Genomic DNA, 13,740 nt, shown 5'->3' with positions numbered 1-13,740 from the left:
TCACTCGTGCCCATTAACACTTCTTACCCTCAAAACTGTCTTTTTGGTGGCTATAACATCTGCCCAAAGGGTGAGTGAGCTACAAGGTCTACACTGAAAGCCTCCTCACACTGTCTTTCACAAGGACAAAGTGGTGTTACAGGTGAAACCTCGCTTCCTCCCCAAAGTTCTTTCGGAGTTTTATATCACCCAGAAAATAACTTTGCCTTCCATTTACCCTCTTCCACATCTGGGGAAACGGGAAGAAAGGTTACACAGACTAGATCCAAGGCGTGCCTTGAGTTTTTACATTCGCAGACTAGCAAAATTAAGACAAACTGACCAATTGTTTGTGGGTTGCACAGGTCATATGTTAGGCCTAGCCATCACCAAACAAACCATCTCTAGATGGATTATTCGAACTATTGTTGAATGTTATAAATTGGCAGGTAAAAACCCTCCAGAGCATATAAGGGCTCATTCAACAGGGGTATCGCAGCTTCATCAGCTCTTCAAAGGGGAGTTCCAATAAAGGACATTTGCGCTGCTGCCACATGGTCGTCTGCACACACATTTACAAGATTTTATAGTCTGGATTCTCCACTAGCCAAGAATCTAATTCGGAAAGGCAGTACTGCACTCTGTGCATACTTAAAGTAAATTTTACTCCCTCCTCCGGTATATATTACTGCTTTGGGAGTCTATCAAAGATGAGGAATATGTGGGAGGACACAATCAATTCGAAGAACAAGTTACTTACCATGGTAACGTTCTTTCCACTGGATGTCCCCCCCCCCCACGTATTGCTTATAGCCCCTCCCATCCTTTCCCGCAGTAAAACTTCCCTTGTGGTTACAGTCTGCGCTCCCTCAAGGGTAGTAACCGTCTCATCCTGGACAGTGCTTCATGCTTCAAAATGGGATTGAGCAACAGACGCTGCGCGCGCTACTTATACCTGTGATGACGTCGACGTCAAGACGGAGGCCTTCGAGGGACATCGACTTGGAGCGCCCTCTACTGGCGAAACATTTTTTCCGTAGCAGCAAGCTGGATATTAGGAAATATCAAAGATAAGGAATACGTGGGAGGAACATCCAGTCGAAAGAACGTTACCATGGGTAAGAAACTTGTTCATCTGCCTACATGGGAATCAGTAAGTCTGTTAACCCTGTTTTGGATTCTTTCAGTAGTTACATTTCGTCAATCTCTTTAGCTTCAGGTATTGCTGGATCCTGCCTGAACTCGACAGTCCAAGAGGAATGACGCACCCCTTTTGTTTGTAATGATGCACATAAAACCACAAGGAATGTGGAAGCGGAGCAAGCGAATCGGCAGAGGAGAGTCTGTGATGGGAAGACGTCCTGGAGGGGTGGAGCCAGACCAGACCGCGTAGCCAGCAGTAGCGTGGTGCACAAACAAGGTGCTCACAAGATGCTATAGCAATTGTCTCCCCTGGTGGCACAACCACACAGATGCCGTGATGGGCCTGTGGTTTGTTAATTGACGCAGAGACCTGACTGCAGCGAAGCGACTTATTCCATGAGCTCTGCAAGGGAAGTGCATTAGCTGCCAACCTTTTAGCAGAAGGGAAGCAAATGCTTCCGAAGGGGTAACGCCGTGGAGAAGGGTATGCAGTGATATCGTAGGTGGGGAAAGCCACAAGGATTACGGAAGCCAGATAAGCCAGAGTAGAGATAAAGCAAGCAAGCAACCCTATCAGAGAGAGGAGGTCTTTTGGGAGGACTGAGGAACCGACAGACTTAATTTCAGAGGTTGGGAAAGCCTTTATAGGTTAAGGGAGTCAGATAAATCTACAGCGTGCAAACCTATCTCAGGCCTGGAGGGCTTTGGTGAGCACTGAGTAACAGAGAGACATCAATATTCAAGGCTGGGAAAGCCACCAGTGTTACTGCAGCCAAGGAAACCCAAACTGGCAGACGCCCCACTGAGGCCTGACAGAGGGCCAGAGAACTTTGGGGAGTCCAAGAAACACTAAACATAACAAGCAGAACTGGTGAGAGAGCGAGAAGCTGGAGGATTCCAGTCCTTAACAAGATCATTGTCCAGTACCAAGTCAAAAAAATGCTGGAATGGTATTAAGAAAACCTTTTTTTCTGGAAAGAGGGAACCATATGGAACTGAGATTTGGCATACAGAATCTACAGAGAGGTTGAAGACCGTAGTGTGAGAAACTGATTCACTTTTGAAACCTATTGAAGAGAGAGCCAAGGTGATTGGCCCAGGCAGAAGCCAAGGACGCAGGCTATTGCTCCGGTCTCCCTTTTTGGTTATATTGTAGGGCTAGTTGGGTAATAGGATTTGGACTAAGGACTATTTCTTTTGGACTTTGACTATCACGTTTACTTTTAGCTGGTTAGGCAGGGAACTTCCCTCATAGCAGTGGGGCTAGATAGGTGGTTTTATTTAATTTTAATGTAAATAAAGATCCAATTAACATGGCACTTCTTAGTCCGAGTCCTACCTCTGGTTTGTCACAAAATGTTATATCGAAAATGATATATTGGGTTAGTGTCTGAAATTGCTCTTTGAATAGTTCTACTGCATGATCAACACTTTACTCCTATGTGACATATGTACTTTTAAATCTCTTTGAGGACTCAGCAGGTCTGTTTTTGTTAACCTAATATTGGCATTCCCATTTTTAAAATGTTATGACTATTTTACTTCTTTCTTTGAGGGTTGTGCTGTTCTGTGGATAGTATTTTAAATGGCAGTGTTCATTGCAAATAACCCCAAATAAAGTTATTAACTTGAATTACGTTAACCTGTTGTAATCCAACTCTCAAAAACTGGTATCCTTTTAGTATTCCTCACATTGGGTGTTAGATTGCAAACATTGTTTTCTTTTCTTTACAGTTATCTTGGACTTGGTTTGATGTCTGCCAGGCTCAAGATTTTAGGAGGCATTGAAGGACAACCCTGTGAGTAATATTTAGCTTTCTGGCTACTGCCTTTAAATAAATCTGTCTTTTATTTGTGTGCACGACAGAAGCAAAATTCTTGTAGTTCAGACAGAATAAGCATTCTTTCTATGTTCTGTAGTAAAACTGGCAAATGTTTTCTAAGAACACCGATTTAAAAAAAAATCTTTCTGTATCTTCAAATTGCACTTTAACTCAGCACAATATCACCTCAAAGCAATATGTAAAATTTGGCACACATTTTCAAATCTAACGCTAGAATGTTTCAGGTTGACTTGAAGATTTTCTCTATCGACATTCACTGGTTGTTAATAGTCATGAAGTCTTTATGAAGTGTTTGGTTTTAGTTTATACATCATTACTAATGACGGACATACTCGCATGGGGTGATTCTAGACATTGTGAAACCTGCCCTTTCTGGTCAACTTGTTAAGTATTATGACATTTTGTTCCTGCCACATTACTCAATATATCAAATGATCACTGTTCGCCAAAGCTAGACTATAAGCAAAGTGCTAGATGAAGAACATTTGGAAAACAATAGTAGTTTTAAATTAGGCTTGTCTGCAATTTAGTCCAGCATTTAATTGTTGAAACTCCTGTAAGCTTTTACCTGCAAAATAAATCCATCAATGTTTAGTTCTCTGTTAGGGAGTTTTACTAAAGTCCACCTAAGGTAGGACTATAGTAGACTCAGTCTTCCTTAAGCGCCTGCTGTGATACTTCAATGATCCTTTATGCGGCTACTTTAACCACCTTATTTTGACTGCTGAGCATACCCATTGAAGGGGAACGTGGTGCCTACAGAATCGGCGGTTTTCCGATGGACTTCGGATGTCGGGAAGCTCTAAATTTAGAAGAGTAACTGGAGATCCGTGTCCTCCAAGATGGCGGCTGTGGCAAACCCTTGAGGCTTCTGACCCTTGCCGCACTTCAAACAGCCTTCCTGATCTTCTTTGCTAGATCAGCACCTGGCCTGATGGGCCGATCGACAGCCACACCTCTGCTTGCTGAAGCATCAGGTTAGTGGACATTAGCGTGAGCCCTCCCCACCTCGGAGACACCCAGACCAGCAGGGAAGAGACCAAGGGCTTAATCCTGCAGAGTCGCATGTGGGAAGTGGTAATTTCCCCACATAGACCGCAGCATAAGCAGGACACGCAAGCTCCCTGACCTCTCTGGCCACATTCAATAAGGAGCCCCATCCTCATTCGGGCTCACATGGAGAAACCGGAGCGAGTGGTCAAACCGGGTCCTCCACAAACACTGTTGGAAGCCAAGCACCACGCACACTCGCAAGCGGCCCCTTTCGATATTCGCATAAGCCCTCCGACTCAATTGCAAACCGGAGCTTCTGCCTGATATAAACACACCGTGTGGTGACCCCTTGACTCCTGCCTGAAACACTAAATTGTAATTGCGACTCTCCCGCCCTGAGGAGCTACACATGACGGGCGGACTGTCCCCATCGACCCAACAAAGGGCAATACCTAACCCCAGTGGCTCCCTGCAATAACTCACTGTCCCCCCACTTTCCTTTCTGAGGTTTAGGCATACCTGGCTGCGTGGGTGACCTGGCTGGAAAACTGGGCAGCCGCTCGGCCTCTCCTGCAGTTCATTTAGCTTATTCTGGGCAGTACCACACCCACCCCCCCTCCACCCTCCCCCGCTGGAGCACCCGGAACATGAAACCTACAATGTCACTGCCCTCGAGCCACTGGCGCAGCCTGAACCTTTGAAATCTGCTCCTCCTGCACTTCAAACTCGTGTGGTGGGCCAACAGCATTCTGTGCACACCTAGACGACATTACGCAGCCCCCACCTGACCTAACTCCAAACACCTGTTTTATCTCACCGAGCTGCATACCTAGGAGTGACTGCCCACACTGAACACCAACCTGCATCACTTGACCACCTCACATCAGCCATAAACTTGAGCGCACACCAGTAGCCCACTGGCTCCTTGAAGTCAGACTGTACCCCTGCAATCAGCGTTTCACACCCTTGGCTGCCAGGAGCCGCAGTATGGTCCTCTGCTAACCAGGGGGGAGGGGGGCCACTCATCTGACTTGCCTCTCCCGCATGCCTGTTAATTCTACCCCTTCAACATACCAACAGCACTCAATGCTGCAGGACGGGAGACCAGACCGACCCTGCGTTGGGGACAGTACTGACTATCAACCCCCCCTACACCGCTGGCAACTGCCCTCGAGCTGCCTCAAGCATAAATGACCCATCCGGCTGTTGCAACCCAAGGCCCACTGGCACATACCACACTCACTCAGAATCACCCAAACTGTGGTGCCTGTCCCCACGTTGGTGGCCTGATTGATATGTCACCAATAAGTTTGTTCAATCATGGACTCTTTTGCCGGCCAGACGAAGCAGTGCAACGCCACCCAATCTGGGGAGAACATGCAAACTGGTCCACTCGCCCCAATACAAAACACCCAAAAAGATCAGGCTCTAGCTGCAATTGCCGTTCGGAGATCATCGCTCGAAACCAAGATTGATGAGGTCAAGGTCGATGTCCAGCTCCAAGACGTGAGACAACTGGCTGAGGGGGTTACTACCGTTGAACTGGGACTGAAAGAGTCAGTTGATACCACCAAAGACTTGGTGATGCAAGTCAAGGAGCTTGAAATGCGGAATACTGCATTGGAATCAAGAGCTGAGGATGCAGAGGGCAGATCCCATCAGAATATTCGCTGGGCCTGCCAGAGGCAACCAAGGGGCCAGACCCCACAGCCTTACTGTTCTGGTGTGATCTATGGCAGCTCTTTGATAGGACCTAAACTCTGTCTCTACACAATTCAAAGCCCCACTATACTGCCTGCTGTAATTGTAACTGTAGCTGCCTCATTGTTTTTCGTTTTTGTTCAGCAAAAGTGAAAAGCTTAGTCTCTGCTGCTACTCTTATCTCCCCGCACCAAGTTGTTACTGGGCGTCAGCCTGTTGCTGGGCCTCTTGCCCTGGTACTCAATGGCTGACTCTGGCCCTGGAAGTACAGGTCTACCTGAGCAATGTGTCTTTGCTGGGAATAGTTATGCAGCTTTGTTGACACTGTTGTTTTACTTTTGTTCATTCCGTGCAATATGGCTCTCAAGATGATGCTGTCCGATTGGGCGGGGTGGTCTGGACTGGGTACATTAAGTCTGCTTGCCTCCGTGCGACATATGTAGCCAACCGCGATGCTGGCAAACATGCATTGTTGGTGTTTGTCTGGTACTGGTTGTGCAAAACACCCCGGGGCTTGGGTGATGGAATTTTAGCAGGTGAGGTTTCTCTCTCCAACTACCTATGGCATCATCAGAATAATAACCTGGAATGTAAGGGGGATTGGGACTTATCTGCGAAGAAACAGGTTGAAATCCTTCCTAAAGCACAAGCGAGTGTCCATAGCTTTGATTCAAGAGACACACCTGCAGGGAGATGAACAGGAAGGGATTCTGACTTGCTGGGGCGGGGCAGGATATGAGGACTACATATTCTAAGTTTTCTAGAGGGGTGCTCACATGGATAGACGGCTCACTACCATTCCAGTTACTGAAAGTAGAGAGGGACAAGGAGGGAAGGTATGTAATACTGCGCGGCTACCTGGAACACAGGGAAATTTGCATAGTGAATTTGTACTTTTCTAATCATAACAGCCCATCTCATGTTCGTGCCATAAGCAGCTCTGCAGCTTTGAGAGGTGAGGGCTTCTTTCTATGGGGAGGAGACTTTAATTGTGTAAGGGATGCTGAAATGGACTGATTTTCCTCCCCTTCCCCTCTCGTGGGGGCCCATCCCCCGCCACTCCTGCCTTAAACTCAGCAATCTCTGACCTAGACCTGACCGATGTCAGGTCTAGAATTACACCCTGACACTAGAGTTATTCCTATTATTCATCTGCCGACAAATTGTACACCAGAACTGATTACTTCTTCACTGGGCTGGAGCAGATTGCTGATCTATGCAGCACTGAATACCTAGGCCGCTCCATTTCTGACCATTCACCCTTGATGATTGAATGGAATGCTACTAGCCCAAGAGCCCCCCCCAACCCCACTGCCCTGACCTGGTGCATGCCGGTGGGAGCTCTGACTGACCCGATCTTTAAAAAGACACTTCAAGACTTCCTGACTGACTTCCTAGACCACCATGTTGGAAGCGTTGCAGAATGTGGCACCATTTGGCAAACACTAAAAGTGGTGACCAGAGGTGAGGTCATAGCAGGGGCTGGCGGCATACGGCAGAATCTACGCGAAGACCTAGAAGCAATGGAGGATGAAATTCGAACTTGGGAAGCCCGACACAAAGGCCTACGGCCTGATGAGGGGAAACTAGCAGAGACCCGGACCCGCTGCCTCGAAGCATGGAAAAGGCTCTCAAAGCTTGACTATGTCATGCGCACAGCCCGGTCGCATGCTGAAGGGGACAATATTGGCAGACTGTTAGCATGGCTCTTCAAGAAAGAACACCCTAGACCCCTGACCACTTTACTCTGACGAATGCGTGGCTCGGTGGAGATCCGAACTTGCAATAAATGACACTTTCACCACATTTTACTCTAAGTTGTATAGCCATGACAGATAAGTACCCCAAAATGACATCACTGAAGCACTCTCCAGGTGCACATCGACACACCAGGCCCTACTGAACCAGCTTATCTCCGTGGAAGAGCTCTCTGATGCAATAACCTCCCTCTCCACCAACAAAACCCCAGCGAGTGACGGATTCCCCCAGAATTATATAAGACCTACAGCCCTACCTTGGCCTCCTTGCTCCGTAAGGTCTTTGTGGAAGCCTATGATAAAGGCATACTGCTGGCGAGCATGAGAAACCTTGATTGTGCCTATACCCAAAACCGGCAAACCTATGGATAGGTGCGACTAGTACCGCCCCCTGGCTGTGTTAAATTACGACATCAAAATACTTACCACTGTGTTGGCGACACGGCTCTGCAGAGTAATCGCTTCCGTGATACACATAGATCAGGCCGGGACGCTGTTAGGCGGAAACCTGTGCAGTTCCCTCTGGGACGACTGCAAAAGATTTAGGACTACAGGTATTTGGCAGTAAAGCCACTTGGTAGCAGTCTGTACCACACAGATTCACTTGGTAGCTGTGGCTGAGCAGTCAGACTTCCCTCAAGAAGAGTTGGGCAGTATACAGAGTATTCACAATAGGTCAAGAGAACAAAATAGAACAAGTAAACACTGACCAGGGCTTGGTGTAAAAGAGATATAATTATTTATTTAAAACCACATCTAGAAAAACACACAGGCACTAATAGTAAGCAATTCAAAAACACGGTCACTGAAAGATATACACTCCCTTAAAAGAATATTAGACAAGTCTTAAGTAAAGCCCCACTTATTTTCAGACAGCGGTGAGCGCTTAACGTAGATTGAACTCTAATAATTTGTTTTAAAAAGGGAGAGAAAAGCAGAGAATAAATTGAAACAGATCCCAACACTTTTTCACGAACACAACAAGAGAGGAAGGCAAAGTAACACCGTAAATTCACAGTCAGTAGGCAGGATCCGCTTTAAGAGGATCAAAACAAAATGTGTCCAAGGTCACACGGTTGCAGTGCACAAAAGTCTTGTAACGGTTCAAAAAGGAGTTGGACCAAAGAAAGGGACCAATTAGAGGGTCAAGGCGGCCAGCCCAGTCCAGAAGGTTAAGGGGTTATTATTACCTTGTAGCAATCTTTAGAAAGGAAGGCCTGGCGGACACGGTACCTTAAAGTGGTGAGAATACTCTAGCAGGGGCAGTTGTTCCTGGCAGCGGATGCAAGTCGGTGCTCCGTCCGGGGGAAGAGAGGATCTCGTCGGGGAGGAAGACCGGAGTCCGTTGCACTGCCAGGGAAGAAACCAGCCGCGGAGTTTCTCAGGTACAAGGAGCGGTCCGTTGATTCGCGGTTCAGTGGTAAGTGGCTATCCGGCCGCCGGGGTGCTTGGCACGGGCAGGTCGACCACAAACCGATCTGGGGTGCGTAGAAAGAAGGTAAACTGGTTGTGCCCACCAGTCAGGGGAAGAAGCCTCTCCAGCCGGGAGATCTTCTCTGTCGTCGGGAAGTGGTGAGTCGGTTCCGCAGGGCTCCACCGGTGGTGTCGTCGTGGCAGGTCGGCTCAGCTTCTCCCTCGTCGGATTCTCAGGTCCTGTGGCGACTTCTGAAGTTCCAGTCCCCAAAGCCCTGCTTTTATGCAGCATACCCCCATTCACTCAGCCTAGCTGTCAATCAAACATGCTAAGTGGTGAGCCGGCCGGCTCACCACTTGGGCCAATCACACAAGAGTGCGACTTGAGTTACCAAGGTAACTCAGTCCAGGGTGCCTAAACCCCCTCCCACACCCCCTGTGGTACCCAGAAAGAGTGGCACCACTTTTGCAGGCTTCTGTGGAGAAGCCCGCCAAAAAGTGGAACAAAGGGCTCGACTTGGGTTGGAGTCACAGAAGAGAACACAAACGCCATTTTAGAATCGAGTCCTGGCAAAAAATACCAACCGGCGAATTAATATTAATTAAATAAACCGGCGGTATGTTCGAGGCTATGAGAATTATATAATTAAAGTTGGTAGCCTCGAACAATGGGAAAATCCCATAGGGAAATATTTGCGGTCGAATCTAAAAAGTAGTTTCCACTGCCACCAGCCAAAACTCGATCAGGGGGGACGGAGACGTGCCCCCTCGACTAACAGACCCCAGGGCAATCGAATTGCCCCGACCAGTACCTCCACAATATGATGGTTTGTACTGGTTTCTGTTAATAATTTGGGACTAGTAAAGCCAATGGTGACTTTACATGCCCTGGGAGACGGTAGTCAGTCCCAGGGTGTGGAGTCTATGGTGGGGTGTCACTATGACACCCCTGTGTTACTGCACAGAGGGTGCTGTGTAAAACACATAGTAAAAACACATGAGACCGTATGGAGTAAAGGACCCCATAGCCCATAAAACACATTAACAGTCAAAGGAAGACCATGTCCAAGAGTGGGAGAAAGAGTCTCACTCTTGGCAGGAGAAAAAAACAAACTCCAGAAATCCAGCAAAGCTGCTGGGGGACTCACTAGGTTGGGAAATTCAGCCTAAAAGAGAGAATTCTCCCTAACAGACGTAGTACCACTCTGGTCTATGATGTGCTCCATAGGCTGCAGCACATCATAGACCAGACTGATACCTGCACCGTGAGCTATGCAGTGGCGTCATTAAGACGCAATTAAAGCCTTTGACTCTGTATAGTTGGAGTGGCTGCTTGCCTCACTGCCGAGCTTCGGGATGGGTGAATGCTTCATCCGCTGGGTGACAGTGCTGTATAGCTCTCCAACTGCAATGGTGAAATCGGGTAGGCAGATCTCTAGATTGTGGGACATTCGCTGCGGAACCCCACAAGAGACTTACACAACACTGCCTTATGGCGATAGTGGTGCTGCCCCCTGGTGAGGGAAAGCGACTGCAGTGGCGCAGCTCACAGCAAATGGAAGAAAGGGACATCCACCCCTCAGCATGCCTGTGCTGGAACACCAGGAGCCGGGATGGCGGTGTGCTCTGCTCCTTGAGATGGAACTGGATGAGAGACGCTGGCAGAGAGGAGCTGCAGGATCTCAGAGGAAAGGCCCAAGCCTTTTCCTCCAGTAACAGTAGCAAAGACAGTAGCAAAGATGTCCGCAACACCATAGAACATGTGGGCGAACCCAAGTTTGAATCCTCATAAAGTAACCTGGGGAAATGTAAGGAGTATTTAAATTAATAAAATCAAAACCTGAGCCCCAAGGATCAGACAAATAATATTTAAAAAGAGGCCCAGGATAAAAGAAGAATAAGTAAAGGAAATAAACTGAAATCATGCAACAGAAATTCAATTTGAGTTCAACTAGCCAATCAATAGAGGGAGCATAACACAAGACGACCAGTGTGGAAACTTCCTGGCAGCCAGTACTGTAAGCAGGGCTTTTCTTCAGCAGTCAACAGTATGAGGGGGTGTCTGGCTATAAAAGCTGAGCCAGCTCCCTCTGAATTTGTCTGTCAGGTGAATGTCAGAGGGGCTGTATCCTGAAGGAGGACATGCTGCCTGGGTGAAGGAGCCTGGACTACCATGGAGCACTGCCTGCTTGGAAGCTGCCTGATGAGCCTGAAGGAAATTGATTGACCCAGAGGGAAGAAGGAGAGAACCCCTGAACCCAACCTAAGCCTAAAAGGTGGGAGAACTGACCTGCCTGAGAAGCCTGGGAAGAGGCTAAGCCAACCCTTCCATACGACCCTGGTAGAGAGATCAGGACAGAAGCAAGTCCCCTGAAGAGAGGAGGGGCAAACGTGAAGTCCCCTGAAGAGGAAAGAGCCAAAGCAAAGAGAACAGTGCCACCAACTAAGAGGTGACCATGCCCACTTTAGGGGGTAAGAGTGAGAAACTCCGAGCCCAACTGGAGGTTGGGGCAACCAAGTGAGAGCGAGAGATTGTGAGAGGTATGAATCAACCAAGCGATTAAGATAAATAACCAAAGCACAGTACCCAGCTGATCCCTCGCCTAAGAGGTTATGCACCTGGAAGGCAACTACAGGTCCCGGTTTGGGTTTTAGCATAAGTGGCCATGTCTACCCGAGAAGACCTGGGAGAAGGCCTCTCTGAATTGATTGTCTTTGTTATTTTAGGGAAGGACTTCAAGTTATTCTCCCTATTTCACCATTTGATTTAACCATTCTGACAACTCATTATTTTAGGAACATTTGATGCAGGAAACATTTAGATTATGTTGAAGATTAGTTGTGATAGGCACATTTACTTTAGGGTTTTTTAGTACTTGGGCACCTTTTAGACTTCATAGGTAAAGAGCACCTTACTTTTGCCTTATTCACACAGGGATGGACTTTAAAATCATTTGTGTCGGAACACTTAGCTTTGTTCCTCAAATGCTGTTTTATCTTATGCTTAATTAATAAATAGTTTTCTATAAAAAAAAGACCCAATATCTGAGACCTTTCTGTTCACCATGTCATCACACATTCGTCACAGAAGCCATATGCATTTTTGCTTTGTGATTCAAATTCTTCTGGGCTTAAAACCTGCATTGACTGTGGGCGTCAGATGTGCACCTCTGATTTGCATAGAATTTGTCTCTACTGCCTCAGAGAAGAGCACGACCTGCAGGACCGTGGGTAGTGCCAGTCGATGCACCCCAACATCCTTTGGGAGCAGACAGTGAAGTTTCAACTTCCTCCATAAAAAGAAGCGTGACCGACGAGCCCATTTGAGTTCGCAGGGCATCGAAACAAAGAACTATTATGGCCCAAAAGGACAACAAGTGGCACGGCAAAAGGCCACGGTCACCTGGTGATTCGTCAAAAACACCATTCTTCATCTTCGAGTAAACGCAGTCACTGTTCCAGGCTCTCTTCTGAGGCAAAGTCACCACAGGTACCTTTTCAGACCCAGTCCTCTATTCCAGAGGAATGAGAGGCCATTTGGCTGAAAAATAAGGACATCTTTGCCAAGGCCCTGGTGGCTCTGGCGCTTAAGATGCAGTCCTCAGTGCTGATGGAGTCTACCGTGCTCAGGCCAGCTGGCAGAGACCCAACAAAATTCTGGCCGTATGCCCTTGGACTCGGCCACAACTGTTACAGGCGAGAACCTGTCATGACGCTGCACCGCTCAGTCTTCTGACAATGGTCTTCCGGCTTATTCCCCCACAGCACCTCTGGCAAGGCTGGTGCTGAGGTTCCTCAGGATTATGCCCTGCTCCCTAGGGGTGCATTTATGTCTTGTATGGAAGAGATTTATGATGAGATTTATCAGATTTATGATGAGCAGTGTGTTCCTTTCCCCTTTGGGAGGGAGCCCTTCTTCTCCAGGGAGGCCTAGGCGTTTCCTTTGGGAAACTTGCAAGACCTCACTGCCCACTGCTGGAAGCAAGTGGGTTGTACATCTCCCCAGATAGTCCACAAAAAGACTCTCCTGTGCTTATAATCCACCAGTCAGTGCTCCAATTTTGGAACTATGGACCAAACTGACCTCCATTTCAACTGTGGACTATGATTTGGTTAAAAAACAGGCCAGCTCCATCTGACCCCTTGTTCATGTTGGCACATGCTTCCCCTGAGAGCCTAGCCGTCCAGGAGGCCACGGCTAACATGAAGACATCCTCTTTTCACTCCTTACCTCAGCACAGAGAAAGTAAGAGACTCGATGCCTGGGGAGGAAACATTTTTGGTCCAACTAGCATGGGCCTGAGAACCATCATTGCGTCCTGTGCCTTAGTCAAGTTTTTCTATTGGCCTTTTTTCAGCGATTTCAGAGGTGGACAAACAGCTCTCTGAAGGGGACACTCGTGTAGGTTTCCAAGTCATTGTGAAAGACAGCAAGTAAGCTTCTTGCAGATCTTCCAGTTCAGGTTGGACTCTGCCGACTGCGTGGCCATGGCAGTCTTGAGGAGGTATTCTTGGCTAAGGACCTCTAGTATTACCACAGATGTGCAGACAAAACTCCTGGATCTTCCTTTCATTGGCAAAAATCTATTTAGGGCAAAGGCCGATGAGTCCCTTCAAAACCTCCAGCCCTCCAAAGTGACTGCCGAGACTTAGGGCCTGGTGATCCAAGATCCACATGAGCAGTAGTAGGTTTCCACCCCTTTGCCTCTTGTGCCCAGAGGGGCTGAGGTCAAGCCTCAGCACCGTTCCAACGGCGGTTGGGGCAGAGGTGCTCAGAGAGGTGGCCTGTCTTTCTCCTGCGCTGCCCCTAGCACAAAGCTTCTGTGAAATGGACTTCAGCAATTCATCCCCTGTAGGAGGGTAGGATTTCCAGGTGCAGCGAGGAATGGGGTTTTAGTACATCAGATGCC

At 47.9% G+C, this 13,740-nt stretch overlaps 1 protein-coding gene across 1 annotated transcript in view; it reads left to right on the top strand.

Moving 5' to 3' along the window:
• ENTPD6 (ectonucleoside triphosphate diphosphohydrolase 6) overlaps nucleotides 1-13,740 on the top strand; it is a 757,555-nt gene that overhangs the window by 401,162 nt on the left and 342,653 nt on the right. Inside the window, exon 8 of the mRNA XM_069606885.1 lies at nucleotides 2,857-2,921. Within this exon, the coding sequence (XP_069462986.1) occupies nucleotides 2,857-2,921 (65 nt within the window). The remainder of the gene's footprint in view (nucleotides 1-2,856; nucleotides 2,922-13,740) is intronic.

The sequence above is a fragment of the Ambystoma mexicanum genome, chromosome 4p (genome assembly GCF_040938575.1).
Source record: "Ambystoma mexicanum isolate Mex_15411 chromosome 4p, UKY_AmexF1_1, whole genome shotgun sequence".
Classification (NCBI taxonomy): domain Eukaryota; kingdom Metazoa; phylum Chordata; class Amphibia; order Caudata; family Ambystomatidae; genus Ambystoma; species Ambystoma mexicanum.
Note: the sequence above shows the minus strand (reverse complement) of the source record. Positions and strands in the feature narration are given on the sequence as shown.